The 23,605-nt window shown below is 36.3% G+C and overlaps 1 protein-coding gene across 6 annotated transcripts in view; it reads right to left on the bottom strand.

Annotated features, from left to right (window-relative positions):
- diaph2 (diaphanous-related formin 2) overlaps positions 1-23,605 on the bottom strand; it is a 1,308,662-nt gene that overhangs the window by 1,145,271 nt on the left and 139,786 nt on the right. For 4 of the 6 annotated variants that reach the window (XM_028815924.2, XM_051935345.1, XM_051935346.1 and 1 more), the window contains one exon: positions 15,490-15,510. The exons of the other annotated variants lie outside the window; for them this stretch is intronic. In XM_028815924.2, the coding sequence (XP_028671757.2) occupies positions 15,490-15,510 (21 nt within the window). The remainder of the gene's footprint in view (positions 1-15,489; positions 15,511-23,605) is intronic. 6 annotated transcript variants of the gene reach the window in all.

Here is a 23,605-nt window from a genome sequence, read left to right as displayed (position 1 = left end):
ACACCTGCCATACATCTGGTTAGCCTCATTTTTTCAGATGATTCATAATTATCTAAACCTTAAATTATCAAAAGATTATACAAATAAAAAAGAGATACTTAGTTTAAGGAAGCATTAACACTGTGATAAAACAAGACAGCTGTGGAAAAAGGCTATTATGGATTTAATGTGACCTTTTAAAGAAAGGTCTTTAAAATATTAACTGGAATTATTCCTGAGAAATCACCTTTGCCTTTTCAAGCGCAAGCAATGATGTCTTATTTCAAGCACTGCTTTGATCTCAAGATCACAGCTAAGAAAGTACTTTAATTATGATGTAGCAACATTTTGACTTTGATTTGTTAACTATGTTCAAGACTCACTGGTTTTCATTCAGTAAACAGAAATCACATAAAACATATTAATTGGTTCAATTAAATTTAACAGGAAACATTTTTAATTATACAATACTTCTCTCAAGAAAATTACAGAGTTTAGATTGTTTGGTTAAATTTCAGGCAGCACAAAAAGTGCCATGCCCTTCATATTATAGTAAGACAACTCAGACATTAGAACTACTAATGATAACATTATAAATAAGCAAAGGAAACAGCATATATAGTAAATGTTAAGTACAATACAACACATATGCAGAATCAACCTGAAAAATGTAACATTTTATTTGCTGTATATTAGAATTTCTTCAGTCAGTCTCTTGTCCATCTAAATAGATAGATAGATAGATAGATAGATAGATAGATAGATAGATAGATAGATAGATAGATAGATAGATAGATAGATAGATAGATAGATAGATAGATAGATAGATACTTTATTAATCCCAATGGGAAATTCACATTTTCCAGCAGCAGCATACTGATACAATAAATAATATTAAATTAAAGAATGATAATAATGCAGGTGAAAAAAAGACAATAACTTTGTATAATGTTAAATGTTAACATTTACCCCCCCCCCCCCCCCCCCCCCCCCTCCCCGGGTGGAATTGAAGAGTCGCATAGTTTGGGGGAGGAACGATCTCCTCAATCTGTCAGTGGAGCAGGACAGTGACAGCAGTCTGTCGCTGAAGCTGCTCTTCTGTCTGGAGATGATACTATTTATTTCCTTTGTATGTATGTTATAGTTTTCAAATTAGATCATAAATGGTATTTTTCTTCCTAAAAATGTTAAGAATTTCTTTATTTTTCTTAGAGACACTGCTTGAAAAATTGCAATTAAAAGCGACTTTATTCTGATTTTTGCCTCAAATCTGATTTTGTTCCTTATATGAGTGTGTATAAATATCAATCCTGACTGTAACACAGATGTGTAAGAAAGGAACAATGGCAATGAAAAGCAAGGGAGGTTGTGCTGCAATTAAAGAAGCTGAAGAGAGAGACAAAAGTAATATGAAATATTCAATAACAGGCTTTGTAAGGTCTCTGACCTTAGCAACTCAAACATGATATCCCTGAAATGACCTGAAAGCATTCTCTCAATTTCACTAATGTAGATTACAGGACACTTGCTGAAAGAAATGCAGTAAATAAGATTTTTTCAACTGACATAAGGCCTATTGTTTAATATTAAATTTTCCAGAGAGATCAGGTACAACTGTATTGCACACAGCTTAGTTCATAAAACAGAGCCACATTCTCTACAAGGCAATTTCAGTTTTAACATGAACTGCTGTAACACTTACAAATATGCCCTTATCAGTCAGTCCATTTGTCTACAATACATAAACACTAAGAAGTAATTTCTTGAAAGTGAGACTGTTACACAATGCTTGCTTCAGTTTGGAAGTAGAAGAAGGCCTAGATATGTTATGATTTCACAAGTAATACACATTCAAGTGAACACCTCAGTTATCTCCTTCACAATATTTGCTGAGTCTGCCTTTTGATATATAATCATGTAGTTAATTATTAACACTAGAATTACCAAAGTCTATGAAAAAACTCGGAATCCCAGCCCACGTTAAATCCGTTCACACTTCTCCATCAGTGTCTTTTGTGTTGTAAATGTGTCAATAAGCAGCAAGCAGCCTGCTATCCCATCCCCCCCACCACTGCAGAAAAAGCAAAAAGCTTTCCCAGCTCAAGCCTTGATTATCTGGGAGTGAGGTAGCTGGAGCTGTATAGGGTAAATAATATATCATTATTTGGAACACATGCATTTCATGTGTGTTCTATCTCTACAACGATCTATGTAAGTGTAGGATGACAGGAAATGCAAGAAATGTTGAACACATACATAAAAGACAAACTTTTTTCATGTTTTAGTACTAATGACAAAATTTTGACATGAGGTGTATAATGTATGAAGACTGAAGTCCAAATATCAAATAAGCACTTTCACAGCTACAAATATAACATAACAAGTGCACTTTTATTCAAGACTATAACCTAAGAAAAAGAAATTAGTGGGTTAGTGTAGTTTGCACTACACAAAACTAGTCACAAAATAAACGTTTTGAGTAGTGAGCTGCTGTTATTGTTACTATTATAAAATACAAACATACATTTGATTTGAGTCAGTAACAGCCAGTGTAAATGTATGGTACTTGTAAAAGTTGGTGTTTTTTTTTTTTTATTCAGTTTTATTCTCTTAGTCACGTTCACACTCCCCCTGATCTGACACTGCTGTTTTCAAATAAAGACGTGCTATAGCAGAGGTGAACTCAGATGAGGACGAGAGTTCTACATTGGAGAAGGAACAGAAGCCCTTCATTTACATATAAGAACAACGGAGCTGCACCAGGCGTAAAGGTGAAAGATGTCACAGTTTGGATGCCTGCTAGTCAGTCTGCCCCACACCTGTCCTTCAATGAAACAGCACAGCTTCCAGAGCTCGCCAACGTATTGTGGAAAGTCCAGTTTGTGGTTATGTTTTGTGATGGTCTTTATATAAAAACATTTATATGTTACTTATATAAAAGCCAGATCGAATGTTATTTACCTTGATTTATTTATGTATCTTCCTACACCATAAAGTCACAAGTAAACTGCAGAGCTTCCTGTGTTTGATCGACACAGGCATGCTGACACAGTACATGTGTTCTGAAGTGATTTTCGTGAAATCATGGAAATGTTTGGGAACTTTGTCAAACTCCTGGTAATACATTAAAGTCAATTAGGAAGGAGGAACTGAACTAGTTTTGATGAATGAATACCATAAACAAAATACAACAAATGGCCACAGACTAGCAGTATGTAAATAAAACATAGATCATTGTGCCGAGTTCCATCATGAAGCGCACACTGACCATGCCACAAAGTGGCAGAGTGGCACTGGCTTATTCCAGTGGTTGAACTCATGGCTTCGAGCACAGCTGAAAGATTTTCTTTTGTAATTTTTTCTTCCATCAAGAAGAAATACATGCCTTGTAAAAGTAATACATCTTTTGCTATTATTGCTATTGTACAGAGTCTCATTCTGATTTGAAGAGGGGGAGGAAGAGGGCTCCTTTAAGGCTTATTTGGAGATGGTAGCTGGGTATATGGCTAATTATGCATGCAAATTATCCATGAGGTGTTGACTGTCAGGGCACCAGGATTGGTGTTATATATACAGTGGCATCACTAATTATTTTTTATTTATTTATTTTTTTAAACACATGCGGAATGGAAATTTGGCTAGAGTACTGATCGTGTCATGACTTCACAGATATGTATAGCATATAGGCAATGATCCTACAGTATGCATGTGTGAAATTTCTGTGCATGGTTGCTACAGTTCTGTGATGTCATGATGGCCTTGCAAAGCATAACAGGATGCTGAGAAGAAATGTTCACCTAAGACGGCCACACAGAGAATTTCCAAGAAAATATTAAGCAAATATGATTACCCGCCAACACAGTCACTGTGAAAAACCCTTTAGCAAATTTTTCTGGTCAGCACTACTGATCACATGCGATAAAAAATAAAATCTTGTTTCTGGCAATAGAACATGGAACTATGTAACTTTTGGAACTATGAAACTTTTCAACTATTTTCTAAGAAAATATATCATCTAGTTTTATATAAACCTTGTTCTCATTTAAACAAAGAACCAATTCAAAAGAAAATCCTCCTATTACTAATAAAAACCAATTACCTTTCTCTCATGTTATATGTGTGAATGATCTTTCTATTTTCACTCTAAATATTATACAATTGTTTAAAATATTTTAAAAAGAAAAAGAACCACTGACATAGAGTAGAATAAAAGTATATATCGGATTTATCATTTGCATAAATATGTCAATAGAAGGACTATATGACACAAAAATTGTTCATGGAGCTCAATAAATCATTACAAGGTAGGGGGGAATTCACAGGAGAAATCCAAAAGCAATTGTGATATTATGGATGCAATGCATTATTTTCATAAGAACAGAAGAACATAAAAATTTGACAAATGAGAAACAATTCAGTCCATCAACCTTGTTTGTTTAGCTAATATGTAAGCTGTCCCAATATCTCATCCAGATATCTTTTAAAAGTTTCTGCTTCAACTACATGACTCAGTAGTCTGTTTCAGATTCTACTAGATAACTTAATGTTTGAGTAAAGATGTGCATCCTAGTGTCAATACTAAATGTACTTCCCCTGCATTTTCACTGGTGTCCTTGAGTCTGTGATTCACTCTCAAGTTGAAAAAAATCTGCTTGATCTATTTATCAATGCCTTTGAGAATTTTAAATACCTGGATTAGGTCCCCATGCAGTCTCCTCTGCTCAAGACTAAACAGGTTTAATTGTCTGAGTCTGTCAGGGTAAGACGTCCTCAAGTCCCGAGATGTACCTGGCTGCTCTCCTCTGCACAGCTTCAAGTGCTGCTATGCTTACTTACCTTGTAGAGTGGTGGCCAGAACTGCACATGATATTACAGTTGTGTCTAGTGCATTATATAGTCTAGTTTTCTTCAAGGTTTCATACAAATCAAGAGTGATGTGTTTATTTGACACTTTATTTCAGGTAATAGGGAGGTAGTAACAATATAAAGGTGTTTACCCAAATGCTTTTTTTAATTGCATGGTATTTTTCTACTGCAATAAAGCTATACATAAAACATAAACTTAACAAAAACTTCTTCTGTAAATTCTATGATTAATGTACACAAAATTCTCTACTTTAATAAAGCAATACATTTTATAGTTGGGGCCACATAAAAATGCAAACTCTCATCTGAATAAAATGTCATACTGATAATATAATGGAAACAAATTACACTTAATCATACACTGTTATTTGATTTTTGTGTAGAGTAATGTCAAGCTTCAGAGTCTAAGCAAGATTAAAAATACTATTAAAATGATTGCATTTAATTCCAGAAAGTCAGTCTGAAAAACAGAATAATAAGTATTGTCATCATTTAGTTCATGGAACTTATGTGTTTAGCTAGTACTTAGTTTATCCTATAATATCTATTCGTTTCTTAAAATATGGCCGGGGATCTCCTTAAATTACACAACTAGGTAGCCATTCTTTGTCACACAAGTGTGTTCTAGCCCATCTTAATTCAGAAAGTGTTTTATCTTTCCTTCATTTAAAGTATCTTTAGTTCCATCCCTACAAACTCCCTGTAACCACCAACGCCATTCAACATACCCCCATTCAACATACTGCTTTAATGTTTTCTCAGACAAATTTACCTGTTAACTTTTATAAATCAACTAACCTAGATTTGTTTAAGCTGCTTCTTTGAGGATTCTGCATACCAACACTTGCGCTTGTAAATGTATTTCAATTCAGGAGTTAAACTATAGTTTTTTTCTATAATGCAACAAGATTTTCATTAAATTCTGTTCAGTTACTTTTTGAAGGCTCAGAATTACAGACTTCTCTACATTTGGTGTCTACAGAATATTATGCTAGAACTGTAACTGGCAATGCCTTCCACTTGCTTTTGCATTAACACTAGAAGACTATTTACATCTCTTCAATCCTTGAGTCAATATCTTTACTTCTCAGACTCAAATTATTATTAATTTTTAGACATTTGTGTTTTGGACAGTTTACATAAATCTCTGGAGTTTCTGTCAACCTTTCCCTATAATATTACAGATTTTTGCTTATAGTTTTGCCTCCATACATTTTGCCTTGACGTGATCTCATTCTTGCCACCTCCTCTTCTTCTTTTTGTACAAGGTTAATTCCACGTCAAACCATCACACTTTTGAACCACATCATCACAGATTTTAACAAAACTTGGCATGCTGCTTTGGTCATATGAGTAACCCATGGAAATGAAATTGCACCTTGGATCTTGAATTTATTTTGGATTGGGAATGGGCCCTTTCCACATCGGCCATTCTGACATGAAGTAGTATGGCATGAACAGGTGTCACTAATGACATTAATGAAGCTTCTATTCAATTTCAGTGTAGCATAATTGGAACCTTATTTAAGGTCATTACTTATACCTGTGCTTGCAGTACTATTTCATGTCAATATGTCTGCTATGAAAAGGGCCCATTAGTGATATAAAATCATGTGATGGCACCTAGAAATAATGATAGCTCAGTAACAACACAAAATCCAAAGACCTATTTTTCTGGTTCTGGTTCTGCTTTAGTTAAAAAAAAAAAAAAAGCCAATTGTAAAATACAGGTTTTTTTGCTTTTCAAATTTTTAATATTAAATTTTATCATTTTGGGGAAAGAATAGTATGCAAAATATAGACTTGGAAAAAAGCTTTCGAACAATATGGGAACAATTTCTGTGCAGATTATGCAATATTTAGGGAGATATAGCCAGTCAAAGTCATTATCCCCCCTTCCTCAATAGGTCCAAACTTTGTTAGCTTAAATCTCCCTTAATATTGATCCACGGGTTACTCATATGACCAAATCAGCATGCCAAGTTTCGTTAAAAACTGTGACGATTAGATCCAAAAGTGCGATGATTTGACATAGAATTACCAACCAGTTTGTGTACTGAACTGGTCTGGTCAGCCATGACTCTTTCCTTAGGCTGCCTGCTAAATCTAAATCATTGTGTTAAAAGCATCACTAGACTCATTTGTTTCCCCACTCTCCACCATGTCAGACATCTGTTAGCAGTTTTCAATTTTAACAACATGTTGTAGCCCAGAGAAGTAGCAACACATATGTATATAATGTAAAAATTCCTATTAAGCACTGTTAATTTAGATGCAAATTTTTAATATAACTATTTATTATTCTTCAGTTCAATCAGACTAACATTATTACTGAAAATTACATAATTTCTAGGTTTAACTGTTTAATATTATGTCAAAGCATTTACAAACAAAAACATTTGTAACTAAAAATGTAATTTTGCCAAAACAAATAACTGCAAAAAATGATGACAAGAAATATGTCCATAAATAATAAAAGACCTATTATAACATGTTATTTAGATAATTGTGCAATACCCATACCTACGTAGTACTTTAAGAATAACTGAAGGTAGGTTTTATGTAGATTTCTTTAATGGAAAATCATGCCAACGAAGTACATATACGGTAAAGCAAAACGTATGTACAATACAGAGCAGATTACAGTGTAGCAAGAAAGTTAAAAATATAATGAACTTATTTATTTATTTTTACTGTTTAGAACGTAATTTTAAATACTCCATAAATAAGAGAAGTGTGGATCATACATTACTTCAACAAATCTGCAGCAGCATTAACTAAATATTTATGCACATAACCAGCAAAAACATTTGACAATGCCTTGCTCCACAACAATAAAAATATGCAAATAAAAAGACTTATAAAATTACTTCTCATTTTTTAAGTTGAATTACTCCATTTGCTACAAATTTGCTACAAATTCTTGTCTAAGTTGTACATAATGTCTCTACAGCATATGACTATCTGTAATCATGCTTTACGTGTATTGCGCCTCTCTCTCTTTCTCTGTGTAGGTGTATGTGTGTTTGTAAGCGTACATTGTTGATAGTATTTGTGGATATTCACATTCACAGGGGTCCTGCACCCCTAACCCCCTGTGAATTGCAAGGGCCAACTGCAATTCCAAAACGAAATGAATGGGTGATCAAAGCAATAGTTCAATTGGCAGTGCTTAAGGTAATCACACCCATTCAAGCATATAAAGACAGAGTTCAGGGTGCACAAGCTGTGGCCTATGCGCTTCAAGACGGGTCCCTCTTCTTCAGCACCAGACACTTCGATGGCCGATTTCAATACTGGAGAATTGCTTATTCTCTGCACATATGACAATATAATAACAATGAAAATTAATTGATAATAATAACTAATACATGATATAGAATCATGTTAAAAAAACTATGTACATTCCATGAAGTATTTTTTCTTTTTTAACATATGAGGACATATCAAGACTTGATCTTCATTTAAAACAGTATTTTTAGGTAAGATGATGTAATAAACATCATGCCACATTAATATTTTGTAGTCCATTGTATAATTTAAATAAACAAATGTAAATTTCACATGTTGTAAAAGTAAGTACACCCCTGCATTTAATACTACCCCAAAAATGTAAAATTATAATCAGATGTATCAGCTGCAAATGACTAGAACATCATTAAAGCGAATCCTGAGGAACCTATAAAATGTAATCCTTAGACATTTAACTTGGTTTAGTCTTTATTATTAAATAGTGTGCTTTAACCATGCCTAGATCGAAAGAGGCTTTTGAAGCCTTCAGAATGAATGTTATAGATGCTTACAAGTCTGGAAAGGGATTTAGAAAGATCTCCAAACATTTGGAAATCAACCATTCCTCTATCTGGGAGATCATTCACAAGCGGAGAAGATTTCAGATAACTGCCAACTTGTCCAGGCCAAGTTGCCGCAGCAAGTTCAGCCTGAGAACAGAAAGCAAAATGCAGATAGAAGTCTTCAAGAACTGGGAAAGACTAAAGTTTACCAATGAACATTTAAGCAAAGGCCAGGACTTCTGGAACAATGTTTTCAGGACAGATATTATTTGGGAACAGTCCCAGAAGATATTTTTGGCAAAAACCAATAATAGCAATTAAATGATATACAGTAGCTTGGTGCTGCTTCAGGACCTAGGCAACTCACCATCATAGAATCCATTATGAATTCTTTATTGTACCAGAGTGTTGTTGAAGATAATATGAGAACATCTGTCAGAAGATTGAAGCCAAGCTGAAAGTGTACCTTGCAACATGACAATGACCCTAAACATAATTGTAAATCCACCAAGTAATGACTGAAAAAGAACAAACTGAGGGTTCTGGAATGGGTAAGTCAATGCCTGATTGTGTATCCCATTGAGATGTGGGGGAATTTGAAACAGGCTATGCACACTAGACACCTCTCAAATATTGAACAGCTGAAAGAATTCTACATGGAATCAGTAAGAAAAACATTGTCCCAGCTGATGTCAGAGACTGGTGGACAGTTACAGGAAACATCTACTTAAGACTGTTTCTGCCAAAGGGGACAATACCAACTATTAGAGCCAAGACAGTACTAATGTTTTCCATAGATGGAAATGGCATATATATATATATATATATATATATATATATATATATATATATATATATATATATATATATATATATATATATATATATATATAATTGTGGCGGCCAGGGGGTGCTGCATGGGTCCCTGAGCCTGGCTGGACGACTCTTTAGCCCCACACGGAAGTGCAACTGGAAACAGGTGATCAAGCACCTGGAGCACTTCCGGGTGGGCTATAAAAGGGGCCAGCAACCACCACTGAGGGACCAGAGTCGGGAGGAGGAGGACGAAGCTAGACAGGAGGAGTGGTGGTGCCAAAAGGGAGTGTTGTGTTGGTGAATTGTGTTTTGGGACTGTGTTGTGCCTGTGGGGTTCACGGGGAAGACGTTTTATTTTACACGTGCCTCCGTGTGAGTCTGTGCCGGGTCGGGCGCAACAGAGCACCTTTGTTATAATATATATATTTTAATAAATTATTGGAAAGTCAAACTTTTACTTTTTTTCCAATTTCATCTCTTTTATCTAAAGACACATTAAATGAAGATCAAGCCTTGATATATCCACAGAAAGAAAAACATTCCACGAGGTATACTGACTTTTTCACATGACCATATATAAACACTACCATCAACCATCATACACAGATTAATCATGGAATAAAAATAAACCTTCCCATGCCATCTTTAATAAATAAAATTTTTATAGAAAGTTTCAACTGTCTAACAGTAATAAGTGTCAAATACCATATTAGAACTAAACTAAAGGACATCAATACAAATTTACACAAAGTATTATTCACTGGAAAAATATCTAATGAAGAGATGAAAATCGTCATTTTAACACTTCTGGAGCTATGCAAGAATAGCATAATTTTGTCATTACATATACCTGCCGGTTATTGCTTGACAATTAACAATCGTATGCCCTAAAAACATTACTTTAACTATCCGTAACACTGACACATTAAACAACTGTGAAGATGCAGGGGGAAATACACACTGACATTTAACAATAAACAAAACTTGTACAATAAAAAAATGTGTTTTCTATTACCAAATAAATTATTATCACCTTACAATTTCTACAGAAAGAGAACAAATCGTTAACACTTTTTATGATCTGAACAAAAATTGCTGTGATATGCTGATTCTTAGTAACTGTACTTTATATTTATTGTATATTAGGAATAACTTGCTGTCAAAGGACTACACAGAGAAATACCAGCAGGATTTGGTTATTCAGTTATGATTACCATCATCTAATATCAGTCTTACTACTGAAGTAATTTTCCATGAATGGTTGAACACTAATAAACTTGGCAAAGGTAGAAAAATACTACTTTTACCTTCTTGGATCTAACAGGGTGATGGAACAAAACATAATGCATATTTTAAGATTCCAAAACATATACAATATATGTTGGCTTATAACGAAATTATGTGGAAAAATTAATTTATGTTCTTTATGTTATCTAAACTAATAAAAGGCAAAGCCCTCACTCACTGACTCACTCATCACTAATTCTCCAACTTCCCATGTAGGTAGAAGGCTGAAATTTGGCGGGCTCATTCCTTACAGCTTACTTACAAAAGTTAAGCATTTCGAAATTCTAAGTGTAACGGTCATTACGGTCGACAACGTCCGCCATGTTAAACTTCCTTATTTATGGCCCCATCTTCAGGAAATTTGGTAGGGGGCTTCCCTGCGCTAACCGAAACCAATGTACGTACTTATTTCGGTGGTATGTCGCCACTGTCGGCCGCCATATTGAACTTTCCAACGGTCTTTGTTACTTATGGGCCCATCTTCAAGAAATTTGGTACGCGGGTTTCCAACGCTAACTGAATCCTACTTACGTACATATATACGTCCATAGCCTGCAGCTCGGTCGCCGTGTGAGGCGGAGTTGGGTCCCCCATCCCCACGCCTCCCACATAGTTGGCTGCCTGCCTGTATAAGGCCGTCCGTCACTCTGGTCTCTTCATTCCCTTCCTTGCTTCGCCACGGTATTCACATCTCCCTGCTGATAACTGCAGCCATTTTATTTAATCCATGGCTTCTCCGCTGTTTTATTGTTCATTTATTATGATTATAGTTATTGTGCAGGTATTTTAGACTTAGTTTACATTGTTTAGGTACCCATTTCCTTTATCATTCCAACCGTACCCCCATTAACATGTCTATCGAGGTGATCATCATCGATCAAAGAACTGTCACTTACCGAGTGGTTTCCATGCCCGGAGATGGCGACTGCCTTTTCCATTCTCTGTGTTACATATTGTACGGCCATATCAGGCTCACTCTTGATATCCGGAGGAACATTGTGTCTTATGTATTGAATGACTGCAACAGGTTCAAGGTGTGGACTGATGACGGTACAGGAGATAATTAAACTACACAGGAGCACTATAAGAGTGAAGTGCTTAAGCCCTTCACCTATGGTTCTGTATGTGAGTTGATGGCTGCTGCTGAATTGTTCGGTTGTCGCTTTCAAGTGTACCGAAATGGCCAAATATTTTACACCTTTGGACAACCGCCAATGCCTCTTAAACATCTTAGATTCACAGGTGACGATTTGAGTTGTGAACACTTTGATGATTATGAATGTTTCAACTCTCAAAAGCTGGATGCAAAGTTATCAATGAAACCGGTTGTATGCTTACAACACTTGACAGATGCCAAATGTCACTTCAACACAACAAGTCCTGCAAATACTGACGTAATTGAAACAAACCATGAAACTCAAACCGATTATGACAGCAGCAATCCAAGCTGTGAGAAAACGGTAAAAAGGAGGCGTGTCAGACGTTGTGGTACATTTTCTGATGCAGCTAGACGGAAACAACTTTGTGACGCTACCGCCAAATATTTGCAGGCAAATCCACAAGTTAATAGAGCTTCTGTTTCTAGGTACGATCCCAATAATGAAAAGCGGCTCATACGAAAACAACAGGTTTGGTTCAAAAAAGCCAATTGTGGATTTGCATACGACCCAAACATACATTATGAATCTGACAAAATAGTACACATTGGATCCATGGATGTTCACTGTGAGTATTGTCAAGCTCATAGGTGGAAATGCAAGTCTCCTGGTTTTGTGTTGTAACGGTGGTACAGTCTCTCTCACTCCTTTACATAAGCTTGCTTCGCCACTGCGAAGTGCAGGTATTTTGCTAGTCTCTATATATATACACAAGTATATACAGTATAAGTATTAGTATATACATACATATAAATCTGATTGAACCTACAATTTTAACAGGATGTGCGACAGGGTGAAATTATATTTATACCCAAAAGTTTCTATTATCCCTACAAATTAACTGTTTGAATTCAAAAGAATAAAGTTTCCTGTAAACTGTGTTTTCCAAATGACCACCAACAAAAGCCAAGGTCATTCACTAGGAAAAGCCAAAACCAACCTATGGCACAAATGTTTTATTCATGGCAAAATGTATAAAGCATATTGAAGAGTAATGGGCTCCAGTAAATTCATAATATTAGCCCTTTGTAAAAAAAATCCACAAATGCTGTATACAGAAAAGTTCTTAATTAGTTACACACTAATTCTGATACATCTTAATAATCGACAGCATTATAACCGAGGCTCCTTTGTCTTAGGGAATTACCGTATTTTTCGCACCATAAGACGCACTTTTTTTTCCCCGAAAGAAGGTTGGAAATGTCTGTGCGTCTTATGGAGCGAATATTGCGTCACAGACCATGATGTGTATTACCTGACAAAAGTCGACATCCAGGGGTAGAGGGCGACAAGACTCACTGTTACGTTACAGGCATTCCCTCTGTGCTTGGAGGAATGTTAGACTCATTGACTCGGCATCTAATCCTTGCGTGTGCGTGAGTTGCGAAATGTAAACAAATATAAACAAAGGCAAGATAGCATCTACATCTCATGAGGGAGCGAAGCGAGTGCAGAAAATAAAATACTCAGCAGACGATGTTTTGCGCATTATCACTGAGTCGGACTCTGGACTCGACAGATTATCAGCCGCTGGACTACTTTAGGCTGTTCTTTCCTGAAGCTGCCTTTCAGCTACTGTCAGACGAGACAAACAGGTATGCAGAGCAATTTTTTGAATCAAGGGCTGTGCTTGCACCGCATTCTCATTTTTCAAACTGGAAATCCACAACAAAACACGAGATGAAGAGCTTTGTGGCATTACAAAAATAGATGGGACTAGACTGGTGATATAACTTCAGGGAGCATTGGTCCAAACGTGCTTTGTCCCCTGGTGGCTTTGGACAGGTTATGCCGCGTGATGCTCCTGCAAAGTGATTGTCAGCAACTGAGCTTAATAAATTCTGACACTAGCGATGAGGAGTTCTTGGGGTTTCCATAAAACTAGAAGAGTGCTTGAACCTTAAAGTCTCTCCTTATTTGTTAATGACAGTGATGATGTTTCTTAATACCGCTGTTGAATTTACATGGTTGAAATATTATTCTGCTATATTTTATTAAACATATTAGTGCACCATTTGGTTCAGAATATTTTTTTTCTTGTTTTCCTCCTCTAAACTTAGGTGCGTCTAATGGTCAGGTGCGTCTTATGGTGCAAAAAATACGGTAAGTGACTTGAGCATGGGAAAGGTGCTATATAAATAAAATGTATTATGATTATTATTATTATTTCCCAGACTAAACCTGATAACACAGCTAGTATATACATAAACATGTTATGTCAAAGCAGAGAGATTTAAACTAAAGTGAAATAAGATGATATGGTGTTGTGTCACTAATTGTTGAATCCTGAGGTTCCTGTATTCCCATTATATTTTTTTACCATTTCTTCACTCTCTTTATTCACAATTTTTGTTATTTAAAAATTTCACAAATTTACTTAGCATATCTTAATCTACCACGTGTTAATAGATATATATAATTTTTACTACTATTAGTAGTACTTTTTCACAGATTCGTAGTACTACTTCAAATTGAAAATGACCAAACTTACCATTTAAATATTTACAATACATATACATAAACCAAAATAATAATACCTGATATTTATTAATCAAAAGCACACTGTCTAACATAATTATGTCAATTTACAATGTATAGTATAAACACTATAATTATGAAAAGTGTTGGATTCTTCTAAAATACGGAATTTAAACCAAGTACCTTTAGAATACTTCATCCATAATACTATGGTATAAGAAGTACTCAAATGTCAACTTCAAGAAAATGCAGAACAGTATGCATGTACAGTATGTATGATGTCAAGTAATCCAAATGTATGAGTTTTACACAGTACAGAAAATATATATATTATTGGTTGAACTTAATTTTAAAAATTTAAATAAAATATGTAAAAACAGAATAACAGTAAAAAAGCACAATTAATTATATGACTGAATATTTTATGAGCTGCCAAGTTAAAAACAGTAGCTGAGTGGAAAATGTTTCACACACCATAAGGTTTAGCAAATTATACTGTAAAATATATTAATCAAAAACTGAAGCTTGTCCACTTCTCGTGAAAGCCAGCATATACAGTATACTTGCAAACCTTTTGAATATGAGCTTCTTAAGATCAGTAACTATAATGTATACAGTAAATGCAAGCAAAAAAATACAATTAAAAAGGAATATATTTCTCTATTATTGTATTACAAAAACACTGGTCAAATCAAAAGACAGTAAAATGTGAACAGAACATTAGAACATTACTATAAATAACAGAATATAGTTACATTTCCAGCTTTAAAATAATATTAATGTATGAAATATTGCTGCTTGCAAGACATATAAGCAAATAAAAATTAAAATAGTCATTATGCCTTTTTTCATACTTTTTCTTAAAATAAAGTTTTTGCCTCAACAAATGAGTTTTTAAAAAAGGTTAATATGAATTATATTCTGTAATTTTCCAAATAATATTAATACAATTTCAGTAAAGTTTTATATATTAACTCAAAATGTGTTTTTATTTTATTAAAATGCACAATACCAATGAAAGCGATGATGCTTATCTTAAGTAGTGCTTTTCTGATTAACATGCAATGTGTGAGACATGCGCAAAGAAAAAGGAATTAATCAGAACTACTCACCGTAACCTTGCTCCCAGTTATCTGCATGCAGGAGTCAACGTAGGGAAGTTAATGTGCAAAAAAACAAACACAGCACAATATTAGTATGGCAAAGCTTTACACACTTAAAGCTCAATGCTTTGTTATTAGTACTTTTATTTTTGTATACAGCTTAAATTATTTTTTAACAGAACAATGGTGTTTATATTTAAGAGATGGTTAAAAGAAGGCAGTGCTGGCTGCAATCTGGCAAAATTCCATAGTATTTATTCTGCTAATTACTTTTTTAATCTATTTATTTACTATATATCACTTCACTTAACATATTCAAAGGTCAAGAGACTGCACAGAACACTGACCTAATAACTGCATAAAATATCATGTTATCAATTTTACCCCAAATAAATGAACAGTAGGCTGCCGTAAGTATATATATGGTTCCACACAGCCAAATTTTTTGATAAAACACAGTTTTATTTTTTAACAAAAGAGCAAAAAGTCAGCCATAAAAAAGTAAAGATATGTTTTCTTCTTCTTCTTCTAAGGTACCATCTTTGATCCAAAGCTGGCAACAATGGCTTTCCAGTTTCTGTTATCTTTAGCTTGTCTCTTTATTTCTGCCTATTCTTTTGTTGCTGACCAATGTTTTAAATCATTAACCCATTAAAATATCTGGATAATACAAAATAATATAGAAAATCTACTTAATAAGCTGGATGGAAGTGTAAAGTATGTAAAGAGTATGACAAAATAAATGTGACGCATAACTTTTAACATCCAGTTGCTGATCATGCAATGCAATACGTACTTACGTGAATATAAAGAAACACTATTTATGAAAATGTTACTGTATATTTTAAAATGTTTTTTTGGGCATCTTAGAGTTATGGCTGATCAAACACTGACCTACTAATTTCAGTGAAAGGAACAAGTTTGACATATACTAAAAATCGATCGTCATGTATCATGTGCAGCTTTTTTTAGGAGTCATTTTAAAATATTGAATATTTACTTGAAAATCTATTAAGATTCTTAAAACAACTTTCACAAGAAAGCCGCAACATTTAAATGTAATACAGTGACTTGTTGCACTGACAAAGCAGCTCAGGTACGCTAGTTTAACAAAAGGCTAAAACATACCAAGACTTCTCCATGATTTTCTTCTATATCCTCTTTGAGATTTCCTTAATAACTGTACCATCCAAAAATAAGAATTTTGTTGTTGACCTTTCTTTGAATTTACCTTACTAAACATGTGGTGGTTGCTACAAAAAGGATTAAAACATATTTCGGTACTACCCTAATTTCTGCTTATTCTATGAAAGTTTTACAATGTATACCAGCTCTATTATGGACCTTACATATTAATAAATAAATTACTAGTATAAAAATATAAATAACATTAGAAGATTTAATTTTTTGGGTTTCTAATTTTAAGTAAATAATCATGCAAAACAATAAGAAATGGAATAACATATACAGGTGCTGGTCAGGGTGGCACGGTGGCGCAGTGGTAGAGCTGCAGCCTCGCAGTTAGGAGACCCGGGTTCTCCTCCCGGGTCCTCCCTGCGTGGAGTTTGCATGTTCTCCCCGTGTCTGCGTGGGTTTCCTCCGGGCACTCCGGTTTCCTCCCACAGTCCAAAGACATGCAGGTTAGGTGGATTGGTGATTCTAAATTGGCCCTAGTGTGTGCTTGGTGTGTGGGTGTGTTTGTGTGTGTCCTGCGGTGGGTTGGCACCCTGCCCAGGATTGGTTCCCTGCCTTGTGCCCTGTGTTGGCTGGGATTGGCTCCAGCAGACCCCCGTGACCCTGTGTTTGGATTCAGCGGGTTGGAAAATGGATGGATGGATGGATGGTGCTGGTCATAAAATTAGAATAACATGACAAAGTTGATTTATTTCAGTAATTCCATTCAAAAAGTGAAACTTGTATATTAGATTCATTCATTGCACACAGACTGATGTATTTCAAATGTGTATTTCTTTTAATGTTGATGATTATAACTGACAACTAATGAAAGTCCCAAATTCAGTATCTCGGAAAATTAGAATATCAATTAAGACCAATGCAAAAAAAGGATTTTTAGAAATGTTGGCCAGCTGAAAGGTATGAACATGAAAAGTATGAGCATGTACAGCACTCAATATTTAGTTGGGGCTCCTTTGGCCTGGATTACTGCAGCAATGCGGCGTGGCATGGAGTCGATCAGTCTGTGGCACTGCTCAGGTGTTATGAGAGCCCATGTTGCTCTGATAGTGGCCTTCAGCTCTTCTGAATTGTTGGGTCTGGCGTATTGCATCTTCCTCTTCACAATACCCCATAGATTTTCTATGGGGTTACGGTCAGGTGAGTTTGCTGGCCAATCAAGAACAGGGATACCATGGTCCTTAAACCAGGTACTGGTAGCTTTGGCACTGTGTGCAGGTGCCAGGTCCTGCTGGAAAATGAAATCTGCATCTCCATAAAGTTCGTCAGCAGCAAGAAGCATGAAGAGCTCTAAAACTTCCTGGTAGACGGCTGCATTGACCTTGGACCTCAGAAAACACAATGGACCAACACCAGCAGATGACATGGCACCCCAAACCATCATTGACTGTGGAAATTTTACACTGGACCTCAAGCAACGTGGATTCTGTGCCTCTCCTCTCTTCCTCCAGACTCTGGGACCTTGATTTCCAAAGGAAATGCAAAATGTACTTTCATCAGAGAACATAACTTTATACCACTCAGCAGCAGTCCAAAGGCGAGACACTTCTGACGCTGTCTCTTGTTCAAGAGTGGCTTGACACAAGGAATGTGACAGCTGAAACCCATGTCTTGCATACGTCTGTGCGTGGTGGTTCTTGAAGCACTGACTCCACCTGCAGTCCACTCTTTGTGAATCACCCCCACATTTTTGAATGGGTTTTGTTTCACAATCCTCTCCAGGGTGCGGTTATCCCTATTGCTTGTACACTTTTTTCTACCACATCTTGTCCTTCCCTTCGCCTCTCTATTAATGTGCTTGGACACAGAGCTCTGTGAACAGCCAGCCTCTTTAGCAATGACCTTTTGTGTCTTGCCCTCCTTGTGCAAGGTGTCAATGGTCGTCTTTTGGACAACTGTCAAGTCAGCAGTCTCCCCCTTGATTGTGTAGCCTACAGAACTAGACTGAGAGACCATTTAAAGGCTTTTGGAGGTGTTTTGAGTTAATTAGCTGATTAGAGTGTGGCACCAGGTGTCTTCAATATTGAACCTTTTCACAATATTCTAATTTTCCGAGATACTGAATTCGGGACTTTCATTAGTTGTCAGTTATAATCATCAACATTAAAAGAAATAAACATTTGAAATACATCAGTCTGTGTGTAATGAATGAATCTAATATACAAGTTTCACTTTTTGAATGGAATTACTGAAATAAATCAACTTTGTCATGATATTCTAATTTTATGACCAGCACCTGTACAATATGGTTTAGTGACAAAGTTATAGTCAATGCACCATAATGTTGCTGGCTCATTCTTACCTCTGACTCACTGAAGTCAATTTTCACAGTTCCAACAAAAAAAAATGAAAATACACAAGACAATTTGGAATATGCTTTTACAGAATACAGCCTGCATTTACCAGATTGTATACAATGTAAATTTGGTAAAAGAGTGTTGTAACTGATTGTTTCTGCACAGTCACTTTCTTCTTTGTTCAGTTCTAAGTAACACTGATAATTTACACTTTACACTTTGCAACAATTATGCAATTTATTATTTTATAAATTGCATTATACTAAGTCAAATATGTGAAACAATAAATCTTAAATCATTTTTGCAGCATTCACTGTCTTTTCTACATTAAAATCTAGAACATGAGCACCTGACTTTCAAATATTTTTGTAAGTTTAAAAAATAAATGACAAGAAATAAGGTCCATTTTGGAGAGTGAGCAGAAAGCAGGCAAGTGTTAATATTCTGAATGAAATGTTAAAGATCATTCTTATTTGCTAATTTCCAGCAAAAATGTCACTTAAAGTTATTTCTTCTTACATTAATGTCAATATTGGTTAATATTAAATCAATATGAAGATCTCAATCCCCAGGTAAACTTTAGCTTTCATAAGTTTTAATTTCTATATATCATGTTCTAAACATCCCTCCATCCATCTTCCAACCCGCTGAATCCGAACACAGGGTCACGGGGGTCTGCTGGAGCCAATCCCAGCCAACACAGGGCACAAGGCAGGAACCAATCCCGGGCAGGGTGCCAACCTACCGCAGGACACACACAAACACACCCACACACCAAGCACACACTAGGGCCAATTTAGAATCGCCAATCCACCTAACCTGCATGTCTTTGGACTGTGGGAGGAAACCAGAGCGCCCAGAGGAAACCCACACAGACACGGGGAGAACATGCAAACTCCACGCAGGGAGGACCCGGGAAGCGAACCCAGGTCCCCAGGTCTCCCAACTGCGAGGCAGCAGCGCTACCCACTGCGCCACCGTGCCGCCATGTTCTAAACATTGACACATTTAAACAAATAGAGTCAAAAGTGGGAAAAATGTTCAGTCTTCCTATTTCAGCATGTAACACTCCTAAATTTTTCAGCATATACAGTATTTAGGTATTTAGGTAGACTTTATTATCCCAGGGGAACACTTGTTTGCAACAGTAAAGTACAAAAACATAAGGCATTGTTACACAGATCCAAAAAAATACACAAAAATAGAACAACTGACAACCACTGTTATCATATATACACACACTCAAGATTAGTACAAAGAAGAATAATTCCTTTTAACAGTGCACAAAGTAAGAATTTAGCATTTAGAAGCATTCCTACAAGTAACATAATTCAAAATTATTATAGCTCTGGGAATACAAGAGTTCTTAATTCTGATGCTGTTTATCCACAGATGCTACATAAATTTAAATATCAGGAGTAAAATGATTAAGTAAAAAAACAAGAAAACCACACATACTGTATATGCCAGACTATAAATACACTGGTCAGATTTACTTCAATAACCAGCAAAGTGAAGCCAACACATTTCTTTAGAAAAGTATAATGTAAGATTCAGTTTATTTATGATGCAGAATTATTTCATTCAGAGTTATGCAGATCACATATCATGTATCTGTCTGAGAAACCTACAGTTTACCTGAGTCATTAATACATCCTGTGCTCAAATAAAAAGTGGGTATTTAATACATTTTCTTACAATTTAAAGGACAGATGGACAACAAGGTGGTGTAGTGATTAGGGCTGCTGCATCATGGATCTAGTTTATTGGGTTTGAATTCCATGCGTGGTTGTTGTCCATGTGGAGTCTGTGCATTCTCTCTGTGTCCACATTGATTTTCCTGCCATATCTCAAAATACATGCAGTTTATGTTAACTAGTGATTCCAAATTGGTCCTGTTTTAGTTAATGAGTGCAATTGAATGGCATTTGGTCCTGGGCTATTTTCTGCTTTGTGCCGTTTGCTGGCAGGAAAGGTTCAGGCACCCTGTAACCCTAAATTGGATGAAGTCTATTTGAGAATGGAATGTTGAATGACAAAAATAAATACATTATATGTGATCTACAGACTAAACAATTAAGTACCACTAAACACATGCACATAATGATTAAGGCTCAGACAGCACTAATAAAAGGACGAGTAGTCATAACACATTTAAATGTATCCCGTGTTCGCTTATTCCTCTCCTTTTCTAATGCTGAGAAACTTGTCCATGCTTTTATCACATCTCGCATCGATTATTGTAACTCGCTGCTGGCAGGTGCCCCTTCTAATCTTATATCACAGCTCCAGTTGATTCAAAACTCTGCTGCAAGTGTCCTTACTCGAACCAGCAACAGTGAGCACATAACACCCATCCTGCTTCGCCTTCACTGGCTCCCTGTGTCTTACAGGATTAAATATAAAATTCTATTAATAACCTACAAAGCTTCAAATGGCCTTGCACCGGACTACATCAGTGACCTTCTAAATCACTATGCTCCTGTTCGCCTGCTAAGGTCCTCTGATTCTGATAATCTTGTGTCTCACACTAACCTGCACTCTATGGGTGACAGGGCCTTCAGCTCCATAGCACCCAGACTTAGGAATGACATCCCGAAATTAAGTAGATAAGCTGACTCCATTCGTTCTTTTAAAAAACAACTTAAAACTCATCTATTTAGGAAGGCTTTTAACTTAACTTAACACTATGTCCCAGGGTTCCAGATGGCGACTAAAATGGTTGCCAATGCGACTTGATTTTCTATTTTGCGACTAGTGTTTTCATTCCAGTCGCCGGTGGCTACTCTCTCTCTCAATCTAAGAAAAGTTTTAAATTTAAAACAGCAGAAACGTCTTTTAATTATGTGCGAACACTCTCAGCCCGCGTCTGCCTTTCCTATTACACTATCACATGATTAAAGCCAAACCGAAGCGAGGCATCATCTGACACGCCCACTCTGCTTCAAACGTCATCTTGCTAACTGCTGTGGATAGGGATCTGAAATAGAAGAGAATCGGCCACGACTATTCCTCGAATTCCGTCCTAACTTTCCACGTAACACGCGAAATGTTCTAAGTTTCCATGTAACAAGCAAAATGGCCAAACGAAAAATTTCCAACTTTTTCTCAATGCCCACTCGTCCAAATCCTGCCTTGTCTACTTCTGAACGAACCGAAGATAATTCAATCAGTGGGTTATCTGAGGTACAGCCACCAGCGTTCGGAAATGTATAGTTATTAAAGGATGACAACTCTGTCCCGTTAGCAAAGTCTTCTGCGCCCGCGGCTCCGACGCCTGGAAGACAGTTTAAAGCGGCTTGGTTACAGGAGTTTGCTTGATTACGGTCTGACAAGGGAAAGATGTATTGCAGCTTTTGTGCACAAGCCGGACAAGAAATTGCTGGTAAAACAGAAATTATTTGTGGTACAAGCCATTTTAAAAAGGAAACTGTGAAAAAGCATGGTGAGAGTAAGAAACACAAGAATGCCAGAGACTGTGTGATCGCTAGGTCTGCTCCTCGTGACACCCCCATAGCAAAGGCAGTGCAACGTGCTTGTGAGAAAGTGACAGAAAATGAGATGAAAGAATTAAAAATTAAATTCAATGCAGCATATATGATTGCACTGGAAGAAATACCGTTCACAAAGTTTAAATCTCAAATTCTGCTGATGAAGAAGAATGGCATGGATGTGTCAAAAACATATGATAATGATACAGCATGTGCAGAGTTTGTAGGTTGCATTGCAGATGAATTAAAAAGTAATGTGCTGGAAGAAGCTTTAAAGGTAAACTACATCTCTGTTATAACTGATTGTGAAACAGACGTCTCAGGGAAAGACAATGTCATCACATACTGTAGGTATGTATCTGATGGAATACCTAAGACTCATCTAGTAGGTTTGGCTGAGATTGATTATGGTCATGCAGAAGGGATTCAAAACACCATTAAATCACTGCTTCAGAATGCTGACCCAACCAACCCAAATTGGTGGATACATAAAATGAGTGCTTTTGGAGCAGATGCTGCAAGCATGAACATGGGTGCAACAGGGGGAATTGGGGCACTTTCAGAAAAGAGATAGGTGAACATGCTCTGTCTTTCCACTGTCTACCCCATTGGCTGGAACTGGCAATGCTAAACACACAAAGGTCAGTGCCAATGATTGAAAAAGTTTATGACCTTCTACAACTAGTGTGGAAAACGTATCATTTCAGTCCCAAAAGCAAGCGGGAGCTGAAGGCTATAGGAGCAGAGTTAGGATGCACAGTATGAAACCCATCAGCAGTAAAAACTCAGCGCTGGTTGCCACACATTTATCGGGCACTCTCAGTTTTTCTCCATTCAAACTACGCAACAGGTCAGGGGCAGTACACTGCTGTTCATCATCATATGGAGCACCTTGCAGTCATGTCCAAAAACACAGACATAAAGGGAAGAGCCAAACACATTGTTCAGCAAATGGAAAGCCTGTCTTTGTTGCCTTTTGTCACTTTTTACATGACCTTTTTTCAGAGGTCTCAAAGCTGAGCCTTACACTTCAAAAAAATTCTCATATACTTCCTCAGGCAGTTGCTGCAATTGTGGGCTGTGTGGTAACATTTAAAGGATTGAAGGAAAATGCTTTGAGAGAAGGGAAGCTGCAGGAATTCT

The sequence above is a fragment of the Erpetoichthys calabaricus genome, chromosome 12, assembly GCF_900747795.2.
Source record: "Erpetoichthys calabaricus chromosome 12, fErpCal1.3, whole genome shotgun sequence".
In the NCBI taxonomy this organism is placed as follows: Eukaryota; Metazoa; Chordata; class Cladistia; order Polypteriformes; family Polypteridae; genus Erpetoichthys; species Erpetoichthys calabaricus.
Note: the sequence above shows the minus strand (reverse complement) of the source record. Positions and strands in the feature narration are given on the sequence as shown.